The sequence below is a fragment of the Heterodontus francisci genome, chromosome 13, assembly GCF_036365525.1.
Source record: "Heterodontus francisci isolate sHetFra1 chromosome 13, sHetFra1.hap1, whole genome shotgun sequence".
NCBI classification, from domain to species: Eukaryota; Metazoa; Chordata; class Chondrichthyes; order Heterodontiformes; family Heterodontidae; genus Heterodontus; species Heterodontus francisci.
This window is the reverse complement of record NC_090383.1, coordinates 30,548,455-30,570,835: the sequence shown is the minus strand read 5'-3', so window position 1 is coordinate 30,570,835 and position 22,381 is coordinate 30,548,455. Positions and strand designations below refer to the sequence as shown.

The 22,381-nt window shown below is 43.9% G+C and overlaps 1 protein-coding gene across 5 annotated transcripts in view; it reads right to left on the bottom strand.

The window, feature by feature from the left end:
• Positions 1 to 22,381, bottom strand: part of prkn (parkin RBR E3 ubiquitin protein ligase) — a 1,503,655-nt gene that overhangs the window by 260,664 nt on the left and 1,220,610 nt on the right. For all 5 annotated transcript variants that reach the window (XM_068044606.1, XM_068044605.1, XM_068044609.1 and 2 more), the window contains one exon: positions 3,769 to 3,830. In XM_068044606.1, coding sequence (XP_067900707.1) covers positions 3,769 to 3,830 — 62 coding nt within the window. The remainder of the gene's footprint in view (positions 1 to 3,768; positions 3,831 to 22,381) is intronic.

The following is a 22,381-nucleotide window of genomic DNA, read 5'->3' as shown; positions in this document are numbered from 1 at the left end:
CCCACCCCCCCCCCCACAACCCTGCTGAAAGCAGGATAGGACCACATGCAGGTGGTCTTGCATAGCTAGGGTGGGATTGATAAAGCACCGAAACCCAATCGGATGACCCAATTCAAAACATTATATGTCGAGGGGTCAGGGTCAGAAAGGGGTATAAAGCCACAGCTCACAAGGACATTGTTGCTGCAGCCGAGAAGTGTGACTTGGTCAGTCACAGGAAGTCATGTAGAAGTTATCGTTCAGTGGATCTGACCACCCGGGAACGAGTTTCTGTACACAGGTCCACTAAGCAACTGGTGTTGTAAGTATATACTATTGCTTGGTGAGTGAATAAAGGTGTTCCACAAGAAGTGGAAATTGTATCCGAAGTTTGTTTTGTGCCATTGCTACTCAGTACGGGGTCAGGACCTTAGAGGGAAAGTGAGACCCCCTGTTAAGAATCTTACAGTGGCAAGTAACATTCGCACCACACAAGTGCCAGGCAACAACCATCTCCAACAAGAGAGAATCTAACCATTTGCCCTTGACATTCAACAGCATTACCATCACTGGATATTCCACCATCAACATCCTGGGGGTTACCATTGACCAGCCATATAAATACTGTGGCTGCAACAGCAGTTCAGAGGCTGGGAATTCTGCAGCGAGTAACTCTTTTCCTGACTCCCCAAACCTCTCCAGAATCCACAAAGCACAAGTCAAGAGTGTGATGGAATACTCTCCACTTGGCTGGATGGGTGCAGCTCCAACAACACTCAAGAAGCTCAACATCATCCAGGACAAAGCAGCCTGCTTGATCGGCATCCCATCCAGCACCTTAAAAATTCACTCCCTCCACCACTGGCACACAATGGCAGCAGTATGTACCATTTACAGGATGCTCTGCAGCAACTCGCAAAGGTTCCTTCGACAGCACCTTCCAAACCCACGACCTCTGCCACTTAGAAAGACGGAACAGCAGATGCATGGGAGCACCATCTGCAAGTTCCCCTCCAAGTCACCACCATGATGACTTGGAAATATATCACTGTTCCTTCACTGTTGCTGGGAAAAATCCTGGAACTCCCTCCCTAACAGCACTGTGGGTGTGCCTACACCATATGGACTGCAATGCTTCAAGAAAACGGCTCACCACCACCTGCTCAAGGGAAATTAGGGGTAATAAATTCTGGCCTTGCCATCATCAGTCACATCGTTTGAACAGATAAAAAAACATCCGCTTTTGCCTTGCACCATCATTCCCTTTGCCATTTACTCACTCCTGCCTTCCACCCTCAACAGTATCATTTGTTCTCTCCTTCCCTCTCCCTTTCTCTGCCTCTGCATTTGCTGAAAAACTGTCACATCAACTTTTTCCAGTCCTAATGAAAGGTCACTGACCTGAAACAACTCAATTTCTCTTTCCACAGATGTTGCCAGACCTACTGAGTATTTCCAGGGTTTTCTGTTTATATTATATGAATAAAGGAATGTTGAATATACCAACAGCGTGAATTATTAGTCAATGTGCTGCTGCACTTTCAGTGTAACTATTCTCATGTCATAGGCTTATAATCAGGACCAGCCTTCAGTTGTCAGCTTTTGGGTATGTCTGAGCATTGAGTTTGTTGATAACTGTTACCTGCCACTTTTGCTTGGTTTCCAGTTGGCATTTCTGCTTTCTAATCCCAATAAGACAATTTCATTACAATGAACAGCAGCTTATAACAGATAATTGCACTGCACAGCACCTTCGCTAATGTATTTTAATTTCTAAAGTAACAAAGCTCCAAGATGTAATTGTTCTAGTGCTTACAGAACATGCCTCGTGCTATTAAATTGTGTCCAATGCAATTGCAGCATGCAGACTGCAATAGGAAACTTGGTGAAATGAGATTTCCTCTCAACTGTCTACTGAAAAAGTAGGTTGGAGAGGTCCTTACATTTTGAAAAGATTCATCCACTGTTGAGGCAGCTACTTTTCCCGTTCTCATGAGTCATGAGATTTTTCATGATTAAGGTCAGAGCATGTGGAGTCAGGTGACAAGTAGCTGAATAAATAGCAAACTGGCTACAAAATAGAAAATAGAGAGTAGGAGTTAAAGGTAGTTACTCCAACTGGCAATAAGTGGGAAATGGTGTGCCACAGCGACAGTGCTGGGATCACAGCTGTTCTGCATTTACATAAATGATTTGGGCTTGGGAATTGGAAGTATAATTTCAAAATTTGCAGATGACCCCAAATTAGGGGCATAGTTCATACAGAGGAGAACTATGACAAAATACAGGAATACATTAATAAACATGTAGAATGCGCATGTAATTGGCAAATGAACTTCAATATAGATGAGTGTGAAGTGGTACTTTTGATAGGAAAAATGACAAGGCCAGACACTTCTTTGAAAATAAGTGTCTAAATGGGATGGAGGAGCAGAGCGATCTGGGAAGAGATCTTTTCTCTCGAAAAGGGAAGACTGAGGTGGGGGGCTGACCTGATGTAAGTTTTTAAGATTATGAAAGTGTTTGATAGGGTAGACATAGAAACGATGATTCCACTGGTGGGAGAGACCAGAACTCGGGCTCATAAATATAAGATTATCACAAATAAATCCAACAGGGAATTCAGGAGAAACTTCTTTCCCCAAAGAGTTGTTAGAGTGTGGAACTTGCTCCCACAAGGAGTAGTTGAGGCAAGTAGCATAGATGCACTTAAGGGAAAGTTAGATAAGTAAATAAGGGAGAAAGGAACAGAAGGATATGTTGATGAGGTTAGATGAAGAAGGTTGGGAGGAGGCTCATGTGGACCATAAACACATGCACGGACCTGTTGGGCCAAATAAGCTGTTTCTGTGCTGTAAATACTATGTAAGATTATGTGAATCAATGACAGCTACAGTTTAAATTTTACATACAGTTGAATTAGTCGTTTGGATATTTTGCTATAGATTGACTTCAGGACATGAAAACCTTTGGATAATTGTAGAGTCAAAGCTCCAATGGCAGCATGTCCATGCATGAACCTCCCAAACGCCCAGGTGGCATGAACCTATGCCAACACCTCTTCAGTATTGCCTGGTAACCATGGGAGCATACAAAACATGTATAAAAATAACAATGTGCATTTATATAGTTCCTTTAATGTAATAAAACATCTCAAGGTGCTTCACAAGTGCATTATCAGATTAAATTTCACATAAGGAGATATTAGGACTGGTGACCAAATATTATGGTCACCATTAAACTAACTCAAACCACTTTAACCTCTATGGTTACATTTGAGTAACGATATCAATTACATCACTTGCAAACCTCCCAGGGGTTAGATGACAATATGCCCGGGGAACACAAACTTTTCACTCATCTCAAGCTCTGAGTGAGTGATACTTACATTTTGATTTAGAGCCCACTCAATATTTGTCACTACCCTGGTAAATCAAGATGGTTTAAATTAATGAGTTAAAACAGAAATCCATGTCTAATTATTCAACTTCAGAGTTCCATGTGTGGCAAGATTGGTTTCAACCATTTGTGGGACCCATCTGCAGCTGGCAAAGAGTGCTTGGTGCAGAACTGCCATGCTGAAAGGTATTGATAGATAGCAGATGTACCAATTAATAAGCTGTCAAGGCTAATGGCCGGAACAAAGCACTTTCCTCAAAGATCCTGCATATTTTCTCTAGGTCACGAGGGTTCACAAAGCAAGCAGTTCCCTGGGGCTATATCAGAAACTGTCTCATTAGAGGCTCTAATTTGTGACAGGTGAGAACCACATACAAGCAATGTACTCACCTGGTTGCTCCCAAGAATTCTGAAGTGATGCACCTCCTTAATCAGTGAGTCTGGGCAGCCAGCTGTAAAACAGTGCAAAGGAAAATAAGATTGACAAGTGTAATTCTTGTTTTGTCCCACACTTTCCAATCAGGTAGCCATACTTAGTTAAGCATATTGTGATTATTTACAATCCTGGGCTTTACTGAACTTGTGTCCGCTAATGCAATCTAATTGTTTACTTCTTATTGCAATCTGATCATTTTTACATCTGCACAATCAACTAAGGCTGTAGTAATTTTTTTTCAAAAATCTACTTTTATTAGTCTCCTAATTACTTCCATGCCTGCAGTATCGAATATCCTTTGCTTTCAAATATGAGGTGTTTCAGATAATCTAACTACACAACTGTCAGGCATTCCTCAGGGCAGTATCCTAGGCCCATCTTCAGTTGTATCATCAATGACCTTCTGTCCATCATAAGGTCAGAAGTGAGGTTGTTCACTGATGATTACTCAGATAATGAAGCAGTCCGTGCCTGCATGCAGCGAGACCTGAATAACATCCAGGCGTGGGCTGATAAATGGCTCAGGCCTCATTGGGTGTTGGGTCCCTTGCTGTTTGTGGTATATATTAATGATTTGGACTTAAATGTGGGAGGCATGATTGGGAAATTTGCTGATGACACAAAAATTGGTTGTGTAGTTGATAATGAAGAGGATAACTGTAGACTCCAGAATGATATAAATGGTTTGGTTGAGTGGGCAGAAAAGTGGCAAATGGAATTCAATCCAGAGAAGTGTGAGGTAATGCATTTGGGGAGGGCAAACAAAGTGAGGGAATACACAATAAACAGGAGGATATTGAGAGAGGTAGAAGAAGTGAGGGACCTTGAAGTGCATTTCCACAGGTCCCTGAAGGTGGCAGGACAGGTAGATAGAGTGGTGAAGAAGGCATATGGAATGCTTTCCTTTATTGGCCGAGGTATAATATACAAAAGCAGGGATGTAATGCTGGAACTGTATAAAACGTTGGTTAGTCCACAGCTGGAGTATTGTGTACAGTTCTGATCACCACATTACAAGAAGGACATAATTGTTTTCGAGAGAGTACAGAGGAGATTTAAAAGAATGTTGCAAGGGCTTGAAAATTGCAGCTATGAGGAAAGATTGGATTGGCTCGGGTTGTTTTACTTAGAACAGAGGAGGCTGAAGGGTGACTTGAGTGAGGGCCCTAGATAGAGTAGACAGGAAGGACCTGTTTCCCATAGCGGAGATCAATTGCTAGGGGGTACAGATTTAAGGTGATGGGTAGAAGGATTAGAGGGGATATGAGGAAACACTTTTTCACCCAGAGGGTGGTGGGTGTTGGGAATTCACTGCCAGAAATGGTGGTTAAGGCAGCAACCCTTAACTCATTTAAAAGGTACCTGGACATGCACTGGAAGTGCTGTAACCTGCAAGGTTACAGACCAGGTGCTGGAAGGTGGGATTAGATTGGATGGATAGTATTTTTTTTTGGCCAGGCACAGACACAATGGGCTCAATGGCCTCCTTCTGTGCCATAATTTTTCTATAGTTCTATGTTTCTCAGTTCCATTCATGGAATACACGTGTCAAGCAATGGCAATCTCCAAAAACGGAGATCTTAAGCATCTTCTCCAATGGCACTACCATTGCTGAGACCCCACCATCAATATCCTGGGGATCACTATTAACCAGGAACTGAACTGGTCTAGCCACATTAGCACACAGCAGGTGGCTGGGTGTCCTGAAGCAAGTGACTCCCCAAATAGTCTCCACCACCTACAAGACGCAAATCAGGAGTTTGATAGAATACTCTCCATTTGTTTGAATGGGTGCAGCTGCAACATAACTTAAGTAGCTTAACATTGTCTTGGCCAAAGCAGTCTGATTGGTCAGCAACTCATCCACTATCTTAAACATCCACTCCGTCTACTACCAGCAGTCTGTTCCGCCTATAGAATGCACTCCAGCAAGTCACCAAGGCTTCTTCATCAGCACCTCTGAAACCTGTGACTTCTATCACCTAGAAGGATAAGGGCAGCAGGTGAATGAGAACACCATGGAGAGCCGGCATGGACTCAATGAGCCGAATGGCCTCCTTCTGTGCCATAAATGACTCTATGACCATTGTCTCCAAGTTATCCTGCAAGGAATACACCAGCCTGACTTGGACAGATATTGCCATTGGAGAGGTCAATAACCAGGGAGCATAGATTTAAGGTAAGGGGCAGGAAGTTTAGAGGGGATTTGAGGAAAATTGTTTTCACCCAGAGGGTGGTTGGAATCTGGAACGCACTGCCTGAAGAGGTGGTGGAGGCAGGAACCCTCACAATATTTAAGAAGTATTTAGATGAGGACTTGAAATGCCATAACATACAAGGCTACGGGCCAAGTGCTGGAAAATGGGATTAGAATAGTTAGGTGCTTTATGGCTGGCACGGACAAAATGGACCCAAGGTCCTGTTTCTGTGCTGTATAACTCTATGACTCTATTCCTTTATTGTCATTAGATCAAGATCCTGGAACTCCTTACCAAACAACATTGTGGCAGTACCTTCAGCACATGGACTGCAGTTCAAGAAGAAGGCTTACTTTCTCAAGGGCAATTGGGAATGGGTAATATTGCCAATGACGTTCATATCCTTAAAAAGAATTTTAAAGTAGACAGTCTTGACCATTCAAATTAAAAGGTCAATCACCAGTTCATAAATATTGGATCACCTGATAATTATTCTTAAAAGGTTACACTAATGTGCATCACTAGTCTGGTGTTCAATAAGAGCTGTAAATCATCAAAAACTGACATTACTTTTTCAACTACAATTACTGCAGCAGAAATAAATAGAAACATTTTTAACAAAATGTTTTGAGTGTTCTGGAAATAATGCTGACAAAATGTAGTCTATAAAAATATTATGTTGGCCAGGAGATCAAGATTTCTCCCTTAAGAAAAACAGATGAATGGCTCCCTTAGCAAAATTATGGGAACATATAGCTTGAAATGCACAATTACATTATTGTGCTGTTAATTATGAAAGAGAACAGCCAATCTATCATTTGCCGTTAAAAGAGGAATTCCACTCCATGTAGCTTTGAATACATAGGAACATATGAATGGACAGAGCAAGAAAAAACTTTGCTATCTGTCTGTTTGGTTTCAGTGTCCAGAAAATATTAAATCCTTCAATGTGTCACACACCTCAATCAATTTTTTGGCTAGATTACTAACACAATCAGCCCCAATGCCAACTGTGGTTCAGTGGTAGTACTCTTGCCTCTGAGTCAGAAGGTTGCTGGTGTCACGCTAACAGAAGGAACAGTAATGAAATGTGAAATGAACTGCAGGAATTATAAAATAAAAGTCAACTGTTGAACTGAACTACAAAAAAATTGATACATTTGTGCTACAGACAAGGTGAAGTCGAGATCAGGTGACCCCTCCTGTACTGTCAATAAACATGTTTGGCTGTTGAAGACAGAACCCATTATCCATGTCTGAATTAGTTTTGGGGAAAACACATTGAAATTGAAAATGGCCCATTCCATGCTAAGAACTCCTATCTGCAGGAATGGAGCTAACAAAGACATTTGCAGACAGACTGACTCTGAAGCGAAGGCCAAAATAATAGGTATGAAATAGCACCTGTTTATGAAAATGGACCACATTCAAATGCCATCATGTAGCAATGGTTCCCATATCCTGGAACATTGTATGAATCACCCCAAGGGAGCGAGCCCTTAGTCATCTGACCAACACCCCAACCTGACAAGTTTCTTCCTTAAAAGGTATCTCTCTGGAGAGAGAGAGAGGCAGAACAGCCAGACAGGGTCTTTTCCAGCCAGAACAGCTATGAGACAGTTCCAGCTAAGCAAGAGCCCTGCTGACAACATCTTTTGACTAATACAGCAGAGAAATTGCAACATGACTTTGAAACTCCCCATCTGCGAAAGTTAACCAAGATTTCCACCATTGACTTCGGATTGAGGTTTAACCACAAGGAGCCTGTGACACTTCATCCTTTTCAAGACAACAAACATTCAGGTCTGCACCACTGAAAGATTTCCTCTCGAAAAGCTTCTAAAGGTTTCCTTAAACAACAAACTCTTTTACAATTAGACTCTAATTGCATGCTACTACTCTACTATCTTTTCTTGTGTGTGCGCATTTGTGTGAATGCGTGAGTGGGTGAAGTAACCAATATTTTTCAGTTATTGTGCAAAATATAAATCTTTGTTTCCTAACCTCTGAGAAAACCTGTTGTTTGTCTATTTATTTGACCCTTAAAAGAAACAGGGACTAAAACACTATTTTTAAAACACTATCTGCGGTCAGTTGAAAGGTGAAAAATGGAAGTCACCCACACTGCTTCCCATCCGTTCGTAACACTTGTTTAAGTCCTACTTCAGAGACAAAATCTAGGCTGACACTCCAGTGCAGTACTGAGGCAGTGCTGTACTGTCAGATGTGCTGTCTTTCAAATAAGAGTTAAGATCAAGGCCCTGTCTGCCCTCTCAGGTGGATGTAAAAGATCCCATGGCACTATTTTGAAGAAGAGCAGGGGAGTTCTCCCTGGTGTCCTGGCCAATTAACCAACATTGCAATAAACAGGTTATCTAGTCACATTGCTGTTTGTGGGACCTTGCTCTGCCCTTCATTTCACATCAACAGTACATAGATGTCTGTAAAACACTTTGGAATGTCCTGAGATTGTGAGTGGTGCTATACAAGTGCAAGTCTTTATTTTCAGTGCCATCCTTGGCAGTACAACCTACACATTTACCACTCTTTGTGTGAAGTAGTTTCAGTCGTATCTTGATGAATGTGCAATTTGTTTTGTAAGAGATGTGATGATTAGAACAAGGTGTATATAAGTGCTAATTTTCAGACTTCTGTATTTATTTTACTCTGCTAAGACAGCTGACTGACTCATTTTTGTAATTTACAAATGGCCTCATCAGATTTAAGTGTCCTCTCTATTGACTGTGAATTTGACCAGCTTAAGTTAAATTAGCAACAGTAAGGGTCCCAATATTGAACCCACCAATCATTTTCCCCTGACCCAACATAACTCCTTGAAGCTGCTGCTTCTTTCCTTCAACTAATTTGCTATCTTTTTCTCGATTTCACCTTAAATCCCCATTGTTTTAAGTTCAGATAGTAACTTTTATGTGGAACTTTCATTTTGAAAGTTGAGGTACATCATGCAGTAACAGGCCATTTGGGATGCCGCCTCATCAAATAAATTAAGGAGGCTGGTAGGACAGGATCTTCACCTCCTGAATCCACACTAGTCACTGTTGACTAATTTATTGGCATAAAGTTAATCCTGAAGTTCACTCCTGATGGCCCATTATTTAATTGATATTAAGGACACTGAGGTAAGACCAGTGAATCTGTTTTGCCATTCAGTTTGAAAATAGGCACCACTTTAATCTGCTTCCCATCTATCCCAACATCTGCAGCCTTCTTTGCCTCCCTCAGAATGAGCATTATGTTTCTTGGGTACTGGGGGAAATGACCATCCGTCCCTAGGGCTATATTTGTTTTTCTCTTGCCCATGACAACCATATCATTTATGTTGAAGTCATTAATTTTACATGGGTTTTACTGCCGCAGCCCATCTGCTGCTGAAACTCTCATCCGTGCTTTTGTTACCTCCAGACTAGACTATTCCAATGGTGTCCTGGCTGGCCTCCCATCTTCCACCCTCCGTAAACTTGAGCTCGTCCAAGACTCTGCTGCTTGTATCCTGACTTATTTCAAGTCCTGTTCACCCATCACCCCTGTGCTCACTGACATACAACGGCCCCATCCCATTAATGCCTCAATTTTTAAAATTCTCATCCTTTTGTTCAGACACCTCCATGGCCTCACCCCTTCCTATCTTTGTAACCTCCTCCAGCTCGACCACTCATTCACACAAGGCTACGGGCCAAGTGCTGTAAAATGGGTTTAGACTAGATTGGTGCTTGATGGCTGGCACAGACACGATGGGCCGAAGGGCCTGTTTCTGCGCTGTATAACTCTATGACTCTATGAGAACTCTGGGTTCCTTCAATTATGGCCTCATGTGTATCCCCAGTTTCTTTCATCCCTTCATTGGTAGCTGTGCGTTGAGCTGTCTGTACCCTAAGCTTCAGAATTCTCCCCATAACTTCTCCACCTCTACCGCTCTCATCCATTAAGATGCTCCTTAAAACCTACCTTTTGGACCGAGCTTTGATCATCTGTCCTAATATCTCCCCTTATGTGGCTAGGTGTCAAATTTTGTCTGGTAACCCTCCTGTGAAGTACCTTGGGATGCTTTACTATCTTTAAGGCACCATAAGGCAAGCAGGGCAGCACAGTGGTTAGCACCGCAGCCTCACAGCTCTAGGGACCCGGGTTCGATTCTGGGTACTGCCTGTGTGGAGTTTACAAGTTCTCCCTGTGACCGTGTGGGTTTTCGCTGGGTGCTTCGGTTTTCTCCCACAGCCAAAGACTTGCAGATGATAGATAAATTGGCCATTGTAAATTGCCCTGGTGTGGGTAGGTGGTAGGGAATATGGGATTACTGTAGGGTTAGTATGAATGGGCGGTTGTTGGTCGGCACAGACTCAGTGGGCCGAAGGGCCTGTTTCAGTGCTGTATCTCTAAATAAAATGCAAGGTGTTGTTGGATTATTGCTACTTCAAGAAGACATGTTGCAAATAGTTTCCCTAGGGAATACTTGGCTGAAGTAAACACTTCAGATATTATTTATCTTTGGTTCACCCTCAGTTTTAATCTTGCCTGTATCTTTTATGATTCCCATCTTTTCACGAACAGTCCTATTGTTTAGTTCTGAAATAATAGGAATTCACAGGATTGTGGGGGTGGGGCGCAGGAGTGCTAGATAGGAAACCCCTCCTTGGCTGCCAGTTGAGTGGGAATGCCTGCAGTAGAAAGACACAGTAGAGGAGCAGGTAGGGAGAGATCATTGTTGGGGGTTTCAGTGGGAGGGTAAGTGAGACAGATGACAGGATGCAGAAGATAGTGTTGATGTTGGTGTCAGGGGGAGATCATCTTTGGAGGATGGAGGTGGTCATTAGCGGAAAGATTGTGGGGGCAGCAGACAGATCGGGGGGCTTCGGGGAGAGATAGGTGCTGGAGATTGTGTGGTGGGGATTCGAACCTTTCAAGTGGGAGTTTACAGGGCAGCTTATTGGGCCAGAGGAAACACTCCTGCCCCACCTATATCCATAAACAGTACTGGAAAGGGATTTGGCTGAATTTTCACCACAAAGGTGGGAAACAGGAGCCAGATTTATTTTCAGGTCAGAAACCCGCCTCTGGGGGGAAACAGATTAAAGTTAAGATTTTAGTGTGGAGGAGCCCTTAATTGGTATGGAGACAGATTTCCTGTGCACTGAGAGCCAGTGGGGTTGGGAACGGAGGCGGGTCAGATGAAGTGTGGACTCCTACGGCAGCCATCACTGATGCAGCTGGTTGTGCTGAGGGATAGATCTGTGGTTTGTGCCAAAGTCTTCCACTGCACCAGAGGGAAGTGAGATGTCACAGGAGAGCTGGACGCCTGGCATCTGGGCAAGGCCAGCCCCTTGCTTCATTGATGCTGACCTGGATCTAATACTGGCAGTCATGAGGGAGAGGAGGGAGGTCCCCTTGCTGGTGGGTGGCAGGAGGAGGCTACATTGTCATGCAGCAGGGACAAGTCTCTATTAAGCATCATCTCCTTCTGCCTCCTCCTCCTCCTCCTCTCTCACCTCCAGGTCCTCACCCGATGTGCTGTCTCATTCCAGGTCCTCACTATCCTCAAGGTCCACAACTCTCGAGAGAGCCATGTAATGGAGAGTGCTGCAGACTACAACAATGACCAAAATCCATGCAGGAGGGTATTTGTGGGCACCACCCTGTTGTGGGACCACCTTAAGAACAGACCACATTAAGAAGATGTAAATGAAGATCACCATAGGAAGTGATGTCCTGTCACACAAGACCAGGGAGATGTGCATGTGGCTCGGTAGAGTGAGATGTGTTTAGATGTGCTTGTGCAGTAACTGTTGGTGTATATATATGTGTGTTCTAGTTAGGTTATAATAAAAACACAAATTTTCTTTTGATATGACTTGTAGTCCTGAGAGTTTTATAATAGATCACACAGCAAAGGAACAAGTAATATTATATGGTGGCAGTGGTGAGATATATTTTTTTCTGAAGATCACAAAATATTACATCGTGGCAGTATTTGTTTTTTTTCTAAAGAACACACGGAGGTCTGCGATTTTGTGAGGCTCCCTGAGGCAGGGTTGGAGTTGCGGGGGGGAGGTGGTGGCATGTAAAATCATGACAGGTGGCGGGGGGCAGAGGGGGGCAGTGGGTAGAGGGGTGGAGGGCCCTTCGCCTCCCCATTGCCCAGTGATTTTCCCGGGGATGGGTTAGGCTGATTGCCTTCCTGCCCAGTGGCCAATCAGGCCCTTAATGGCTAATTAAGGGCCTCTTCCTGCCGCTGCTGGGATCTTACCAGCGGTGAGAGGGTCTCAACCGCCTGGGCAGGATGCCTTGTAAAATGCGCCCTCCCTGCTGGCTTGGGGGAGGGTCCCTCCTTCATCGGCAATATGTGGCCCAAAGTAGGACCCTCACCAGGAACAACTTTACCCCCATGAGACCCCCCTCCCCCTGGACTGAATAACCACCCTCTCACCCTGCCTCGCATGGGCCTTCTGGACTGACCCCGGTGAGCCTGCCTCACCTACCTCTGTTCCGGGGTTCCACCACTGATTCTGGGTCCAAGGCCTCTGCAGTACCAGGAGTGGCTACCGCTCCCGATGGCGCTGTCAATACTGCTGAGCTGCCGGCCATATGATTGGCTGGCAGCTCCTGGAGGCGGGATGCCTGTTCCTTTAAAGTCTTTAAGTAATGCATCTATGGTGTGCCCTTTCTTCTTTTCTAGCCGGTCTTTTTGAAACGCCTCTAGTTCTGTAGACGTGATTACTAGCTCTATAATCTGTTCTGCAAAGTTGCCATATTGAGCTTTGTCTTGGCACCTTGCAAAAAACTGGTCAATGGACTCATCTTGCCTTTGCTGGTAGGGCCTAAGCTGAAGCTGTGTAATTGGAAATTTACCTTCACCTTCATTTGCTGCTCCAGGAATGTCCATAGCTTGCTTGGATCCTTCTATTCCTCAGCTGACAATCCTGATGTATTGAGGGGGACAAAAAAAGGCAGAGATAGGGCTGCCCCCACCTTTCCAGCCCAGCACCAGAAGCCCCATCTCCAGCACAAAAATAAGCCCTAAGAGTGGACAAAGAACAGCTGATTCACTACCTGGAGTGGCTGATTATTCGGCAGGAAAGCAGCTAGCAGGAGACAGCACAACACTGCAGCGAGCTAGGATACAGACAGGACCCCAGGAGGTGTTGAAAACTCAGTGAGGACAGCAGACAATTTGCCAGGAGATCAGAACTTTCACCTGGTATGGCAGTGGGTTGAAATGTTTGAAAAGCAGTAGCTTTACTGTTTTAGTTTTCCCATTTTTAAAATTTGTGGGCAGGGCCTAAGCTGAAAAGAGTGGAAAGAACACAATAGTGCCACTGGAGGTCCAGCACAAAGTAAAAGGCAGGTTGTGGCAGCTGCCAGTACATCAAGCTGCAGCTCTCTTAAAAAAAACTCTATCCCTCAGTTTTAAAAAAAACTGAGTTTAAAAAAAATCGAACAGCTGTGTAATCAATGAAAGCTGTGGTCTCTCACTCTTTAAAGAGGCAGGCCTGCAAAAAATGAATATGTCTTATAAAGGAAACAAAAAGATGTGTGCCTGTGAAAAAGAAAACCTGTACAAAGTCCTATATTTATAAGAAAGCAGGATCATTATGACAATGGCTTTTAGGAAGATGTTGGACATTGTGTCTGAATTTAAACTGTTTTGACAAAGTTGGAACTGTAATTCCTGGATCAAGAAGTGAGCGAACCAGAGAAGCAAGCTAGCAAAATTAAGATTGCACTGGGAAACGAGGGCTTGCAATAGATCAATACATCAGGATTGTCAGCTGAGGAACTGAAGGATTCTAGCAAGCTATGGACATTCCTGAAGCAGCAAATGAAGTGAAGGTAAATTTGTGAGTAGATAAGCTTAAGCTTATGATTTACCAGCAAAGGCAAGATGAGTCCATTGACCAGTTTGTTGCAAGGTGCCAAGACAAAGCTCAATATGGCAACTTCGCAGATATTGAATTGTCAGAACAGATTATAGTACTAGTAATCACGTCTATACAACTAGAAGCCATTCAAAAAGACCTGCTAGAAAAGAAGAAAGGGCACACCATAGATGCATTACTTAATGATGGAAGGACATTGGAAGCCAACATGGTTGGGCGCCAACAGTTACAAGTTTGGTGGCAGCTACGACAATTGGTGTGGTAACCAAGGCTCAGAAGTCTGCTAAGCCTTTGTGGCAAATGTGATCTGACTCATCCAATTTGCAATTGTCCAGCATACCAGGTCTAGTGCAAAGCTTGTGGCGTACGAGGTCATTGGGTAAGGCAGTGCAGAAGGCTGAGCTCAGATACTGCACATAGGAATGGTGGCAGATCACATGCAGAGAGAACATCTGAAAGACAGGATGGCAAATGCAACAAAGGGTTTGCCAATGCACAACAAAAGGTCAAGCAGGTACATCAGGCCAGCAGAGAGACGATTGCGAGGAGAACACGGATAAAGAATGCACGCTTGCGAACAGCGAGCATTTCACTTAGTTAATTTAGATCAACGTGTCAATGGTATTACGCAATCTGAGGCATTCATCATGATCGGGATTATATGTCCGCAGAAGAGTAGCAAGCATAAGCTCAGAGTAAAAATCAACACTGGAGCACATCTGCACATTCTGCACATTGAAGGATATGTACTTAAAGAAATGGGAATCTGTGGTGTAACCCACCACAGCTAGGCTGAATACCTACAATGGTTCTCCAATCAAGGGCATTGGAATGATAATGTTATAATGCAGCTATGGGAGCTCTGAATGCCTGCCATAAGTGTTTTATATTGCGTAGACACAAATGGACCAGCTGTCGCGGGACTTCCAGTAGGTGAAGATTTACAAATCGTCACAATACATGAGTTCAGCACCACACTGAAAGGTACAGAAGGCTGCAACACAGAGTGCATTGCATTGGTTAGAGACCTGAAACTACTTTACCCAGACAGGTTTGATGCAATCAGCGATTTCAAGGGTGATGCCATAAGCACATGAGGGAGGAGGCAGTTCCTATTATTGACATGCCAAGGAAGTGCAATATGAACATTCAAGAGAAGCTTCAAGTGGAGCTAGATGAGATGGAGCGCAACGGAGTCATCCGCCGAGTGCACCAGCATTGAGATTGGTGCAGCTCCATTGCCTGCGTGCTGAAGAAAGATGGCAATCTCAGGATTTGCTTAGAAGACTGAATTTAACCCTCAAGAGATGCCCACATAAAATCCCAACCCTGGAGGAGCTGAATCCTTAGTTTACTGGTGCTAAGAATTTTTCAAAGCTCAAAGCGAAGCATGGCTACTGGTCTGTTCACTTAGCCATGAAGTCCCAGATACTCACAACTTCTGAACACCATTCGGAAGATACTATTTCAGATGGTTACCAATAATTTCCAACAATACATGGACAGGATAACAGGAAATGTCCCGGGCTGTATCTGTACAGGCGACGATATTGTGGTGATGGGGCAGACCAAGGCAGAGCATGACCAAAACTTGCATTTGCTAATGCTGGCTGTTCATTGTGAGGGCTTTGTGTTTAATAGCAAGAAGTGCCAGGTCAACATTGGGCACATCAACTTTTTTGGGTCGATATATTCCGCCACAAGAATACGCCCATACCCAGATAAGATTGAAGATCTCAGAGCCACACCAAGTCCTCAGGACCAGCAGGACTTACAATTGTGTCTAGGGCTGTTCAACTTTTTGGCCCCATACATCCCCAATTTCGCTGCGTGCGCAGCACTACTTAGGGAACTGCTGCGTAAATATACCCCTTACTTGTGTCAGGAAGACCATCAGCAGGTATTTGAGTCCTTAAAGTAAGCTCTGTCAAGTCAAGACAGCGTGCTACAGTATTACAACCCGACCAAAGAGAATACACTCGAGGTCAACACGTCCCAGAAAGGATTTGGCACCTGCATTATTCACACAAAGAGAAACCGATTGCCTTTGTGTCGATGAGTTTGGTGCAAACCCAATCCAATTACTCCAGCATCGAACGTGAAACCTTAGCTCTGGTTTTTGGTATTGTTAGGTTTCACACCTACTTGTTCAGAAAACATTTTACCGCGTAGACTGATCTCAAGCCACTTGAAACCATACAGCACAAACGGCTCTTGAGTGTTCTTCTGCTGTTGCAAAGACTTTTGGTGAAGGTCCAGTGCTACGATTGTGACGTCCATATAAACCGGGCAGCAAAATGGTCACATTGGATACCCTGAGCAGATTGCGTAACCCGAATAAAGATGCAGATATCTCGCTAGATTTACATGTCCACAGTGTGGATACTGAAATTGTGGATGTCCCAATGAGTTTTGGACCCCACAGATGTGAGCAACGAATAGATGAGATGGCATGTGACCCTACCCTATCTTTGTTGTGGAAGCTGATGGTAGAAAGATGGCCCGACACCATACAGGAAGTAACCGAATGTCTACACTGTTTTTGGCCGTATTGAGATGAGCTTGGTATATCACAAGGGGTGATTTTCAAAGGGAAACAAGTCCTTATACTGAAGATCTGCATTCTAATATTTTAACCCAACTGCATTAAGAGAATTTAGGAATAGAACGTACCAGACGTCTTGTCAGAGAGACAGTCTACTAGCTAGGAATCAACAGTAATGTTGAGACAGTGATGAAATTTTGTGAGGCATGTCAAAGTTCTCAGTCAGATCAACAGAAGGAGCCCTTGATCCCACATGAAAAACCTTCACATCCATGGGCGAAGATTGTCACAGATTTATTTTGCGTTCAAGGTGATGATTTCCTCCTTATTTCAGATTACTTCACTGAGTTTCCGATCATCAGGCAGTTATGAGATACGTTGAGTGCAGTGGTTGCTGATATGGTCAGTGGTCTGTTCAACCTATTTGGTATTCCAGAAGAAATCATCTCTGACAACGGTCCGCAATATGCAGGAAGACCATTCCAAGGCATGTGTGCCAGATGGGAGGTCTGTCACATGACATCATTGCTGCACTACCCAAAGTCCAACTGCATGATTGAACGCATAGTGCACACCATCAAATCACTAATTTTAAAGTGTAGGCAGACAGGAAAAGATCTCAAGGTTACAATCCTGCACCTCCGAGCTACTCCATCGGACATGGGCTTACCCGTCACCTGTAGAGTTGATGTTTGGAAGACAGGTAAGAACTACCCTGCCCAATCATTATCTCTCTAAGTTTTCCACAATAAAGGGTATACTTCTGTCTAAATAAGGGAAGATGAAGGCATTGTATGACAGGAAAACAAGAACTAGAATTAGCTGGATTGCAAGTGGGACAGAAGATCAAAGTCCTCAATCATGCGTCAGAGACTTGGTATCCTGCAGAGGTTGCATGGATATGTGACCAACCCAGATCGTACAAGGTCCAGACACCCAATGGTGCTAATTCTCAAATGGAATGGAAGTCAACTAAGAGAGCTCTATCACAACTCTACATGGGACAACTCTATGGCATCACAGACATGTTCAAAGACAAAGTCTGAAGATGAATGTACAGAGGCTACAAGCACAGAGGAAGAACATGCTAACCAGAGTTCTGAATCGCCAGACTCTCAGAGGAACCATCAAGGTGAGCTCAGCTCTGGGAGGAGCTTTATGATAACAAGATCAGGACAAATAAGCAAACCTCCTCTCTGTTTTGGAGTGGATTAAATGTACTAACTTGTAAATAGCATTTTGTTTTAATCATGTATAGTTTAGTCCGAACTGCAACATCATTGTATATTGTACATATGTTTTTATGTTTGGAAAAAAGGGGAATATTGTGGGATGACCTTAAAAAGGGACCACCTTAAGAGCGGACAACGTAATGAATCTACAAGTGAAGATAACCAGAGAAAGTAATGTCATGTCACATATGACCAGGGAATTGTGGGTGTGGCCTGACAGAGTGAGATGTGTTTAGATGAGCTCTTGCAGTAACCTTTTGCGTATATATATATATATTCTAGTCAGGTTATAATAAAAACCCACGTTTTCTTTGGATATTACTTGTAGTCCTATGAGTCTTACAAGAGATTACACATCAAAAGAACAACTAATATTACACACCCGACTAGTTCAGGCACCGGAATTGCATCTTTAGAAGCCTGATGGCTGCTCAATGATTGTCCTATTGAGCACGTAGAATCGGTTGTATCGGCTCTGTGCCATCGTCTGGGGCTCCCGCAGACGTCACTAGCCATTTCTTTCCTTGTCCCGAGGATCTGTCCACGCAGTTAGGGGGTTTTACTGAAGATTTGAGGCAGCCTGGACTGGAAAAGAATGATGGAGTCATGGCAGCAGCCAGGAAAGCGAGCTCACACATAGAGGATGCTCTTGTTGTAGTTGCAGACCAATTAGATGTTGCGGGAGTTAGAACCCTTGCTGTTGATGGATATCACTGGCCAGACACTGGGTGCCTTGATTGCCACATGGGTGCAATCGATAATGCCATGCCCTGGGGGAATCCAGCAATGGAGGCAAAACCCAATGCCTTCTCTCTCTGCGAGGAGGTGCCTGTTGTGATATGAATGTGCTGTCCAGCTCTGGCAAAGAAGGCATCAGTGACCAGCGAGATGCAGTGATGTGCAGCTGTTTTTGAGATGCCCCTAAGGTCCGCAGCTGATCTTTGGAAGGAGCCAGAAGTGAAGATGTTCAAGGCCACAGTGACTTTGATGGTTATGGGCAGGGCATGGTGAGCAGTTCTGCGAGGTGCAGGGTCTTTAGCGACGAGGGGCACAGATGTCTGTGACCACCTGCCTGGAGAGTCACAGGATCCTGCAGCACTGGTTGTCAGTCATCTCCAGGTAACTCTGTCACCGGCAATAGATCCTGTATTGAGGATTTGGCCTATATTGCCTTCCTGCCCCTCTTCTCTCTCCCATGCAGTCCTGATGCCTGGGTTTCTTCCCTTTCTGCATAGGGTGTTGCCCCTCATCACTGTTGGGCCCAAAATCTGACAGTCTTGCCACCATTGCCAGCTGGAGCCTGCCTTCTGGGCAGGTGGCCACTCAGTTGTCCTTTGCAGCCTTGCTCTTCTGTCCCCACGATGCCAGAGGGGTGTTGACCCCATTCAAAGCCTGTCACTTAGTGTCCACTTTCTCTGCCACCTGCCAGTACCAAGGATATCCTCTTACCAAATGCTGAATCCTCCTTTGCCCCCCTGACCCTCTCATGATGTTGGGGTGATGCCTTGGGGCAGGCATGACTGGCTCCCCACTCTTTACCTGCCTTCTTTCACCTAATCTATTTCTGAAGATGTGGGTAACCTGTGCACCCCTTTCAAAATTTCAACTTCAAATCTTAACAAGCTCTTAATGAAATTTTAAACAACTTTAATTGGGCTGAGTTGGGAGGAGAGCGGGATTCCTGTCCCACCTTCCCTTCTGCCCTGGTGTTTATTGCCAGTGCTGGGAACGGCGTCTTGAAACTGACACACTGCCCAGTGCTGGTATCTTTGGCACCTCCCCCCCTCCCCCCGCCACTGTTCATGACTTCAGGAGGGTTCCCGAAAATTCAGCTCACTTACATTGTGAATCTAGCCCTTCTCCCTCCTTTTACATGCCAGATTTCCAAGGACACGGAAACCTGGCCGACAGAAAGCATAAATAAAAAAGTAGTCAAAATAGAGGAATGCAGCCTCCTTAAAAGCTTTAACAACTGATCCACCTCCTGACAATGGATTGACCACCTCACTCCTCAACCCACCAACCATCCTGCTTCTGTTAAACCTGTAAGTGGGAGGGTTCACCTTTTTGGAGGGGTTAAAATTGTCCCCAATCTTTTTGTGTTATGCTTTAGCATCTACAGCTGTTTTTTTTCCAAGGTCTCTCTTTGTCTCCCGATCACATTTTTAGCATGACTCCGCATATTCTTATATTCATCCCAGTGACACAAACGGTTACAGCATTGCCTGTCCTGTCTATTGTTCCTGCACACTCTATATATCAGCATTCTGTATTCATTGTCATCCTCTGGGGTCAGCCATGTTTCCAATATTCTTAATCAAATACTCATACAGCTCCTTTTTAAAGAAGTTAATCCATATAATGTTAACGACAGGAGGCTGCATGGGAACATGTGACTCCCACTGGAAATATAGAAATTAAGAGCGTGAAGAAATTGAGTTAAAAATAGTGCACTTTACAGGATTAAAATAATAAATTAATTTGTGCCAAATTTTATATAAAACTAAAATGGAAAACATTGAAAGGTCAGTAACACTATACTTTTGAACAAGCACTGTATTCCTAATCACTTTCATAATATGTTGCATTAGCTTGGAAAAGGAAACATCTTCCACAGAGGTCAGAAGTCCAACAGAAGTCGAATTAGAATGATTTAATCAGATCCTAAAGTCAATGATATTCCTTCATTTGCATTTCTGATTTCTATGGCAATCACTGCAACAGTATTCCATTTGTTCTGTTCATGAGACACAATTCACACTGAAATTATGCATAAATGAAACAGTGAGAATATAAAGACATCTGCAACGCCACATACCAGTGCACTCACTTGAATGGGAAACTGACCTCACCAGATTCACCAAGTGTGTCAGCTAACTTAATTAATTCACCTGCTCTCCCTTCAGATATTTGCATATACTGGGATTGCTATGGGTGGAGAATGTGGAATGTAGCAGATCCTAATGGGTTGCTGCTCTTTGAAACTTTTTCCCACTGCTTTCTCTGACTGCTGCAAGAAAATGGAATCTTGCTGAGGGCCAGGTACCAGAATTGTCTGCTCTGATGAGGAGACACTGGGGGATGGCTCATTTTTGGGAACACAGGGGTTGTGGGATGGGAGGGGACATTCCTACTCTTCCTGGCTTCACATTCAGGAAAGTATATGGGGTCCCCTACTGTTAGCACCATGTTCTGCTGTATGCATTTAGCACTTTTGGTGAGGTACTGGGGTGATTGAAAATGGCAATGGGTTGTGCAAAGTAGTGTAGGATCCTAATTTACATAAATTATTTTTAGTTTTCAATGTAGGCTGATTAGTATCTGTAAAATGGACACTGCATGACCAAATTTTTACACCTTGACAAGCAACTTGAAGAGATGTAACAGAGGAAGGTCTCCATTCAGAGACAGAAGGCAGCCATCCTTTTAGAGAAAATAAACAGCATGCATGACAAGAGAGAGTCAAAGCTGTCTTTCATGTCCATTTGCCATGGGAGCAGTTGGAGGTGGGCAATTCTCTGGGGTGAGGATGAATGCTAAGCAACATTCACCTATAGTTTCATCACTCAAATGAAATAAATATGCATAGTCTGCTTGTAACAAGCACTGAGCCTTTAACATGGTGTAGCATCACCAATTGAGTATGGAAAGCACCAGCGCAGCCCCTGACATCTGTTACCCCGAGTTTCCATGCCGATAGTACTTCAGCTGCAACCTTTCGGCTTCTGTTTTCCCTGTAGTTAAAGGTAGAGACTGGCCACTACAATGCAGAGAGAAACTAGGCCAGTGGCAGCCTGCATCAGCTCATCTGCCATGAAGAGATGGCACTGCCAATTATCAGGATGGAAACCATAGAGGTTGTGGACAAAGGAGAACTTGTTGGCTTCATGCTATCCCAACAAGGTAAGTGTTCTCTTCAAATTCTTCAAACTCATGGAGCTGCTTTCTTGATTCTGTAAACTGCATGCATCGACTGCAGGCTGCCCTCTCTGAGTGAATCATTGTGGAATTGGTCCTAATTAGGTTATCAAAAAATACTGTCGATTCATGGGGACTTGAACTCAGCTGTTTTGCTCATCAACAGGTCCTGTTCAATAATGAATGTATCTGCCTGGCTCAGAAGTAACACTCTTGCCTCTGAATCAGAAGGTCATAGATTCAAGCCCCCCACTCCAGAGCTTCAGTACATAATCTAGACTAATACTCTGCTGCAGCACTGAGGAACATTGTTCATGTAGTACTATCAATGGAGAAAACCTTGCAGGCTACGCTGGTAACGGCCCATGGCACTGTCTGCCCCTGGGAAATCTACATAGTCTGTGTAGTGCTACTCTGAAGCGATGCTACGCAAACAAATTTCCCCCCCATTGTATTAGATGTCAAACTTCTTCTTTGGCCTCCTTATCTCGGGAGACAATGGGTAAGTGCCTGGAGGTGGTCAGACTAAGTTCCAAATAACCTCTAAGATGGACATAGACGATCTTATGGTACCCTTTGAAGAGTAGCAGGAGAGTTCTATCAATGTCCCAGACAATCTTTATCCCTCAAACACACCAGAAAAACAGATTATCTGGTCATTTATTTCATTGCTTCATGTGCGACCTTGCTGTTTCTGTCCTATTTGCCTGCAAAACAACAGGAACTACACTTCAAAGATTTAAAGTGCTTCAGTATATACTAAGCATGTGAAAAATACTATA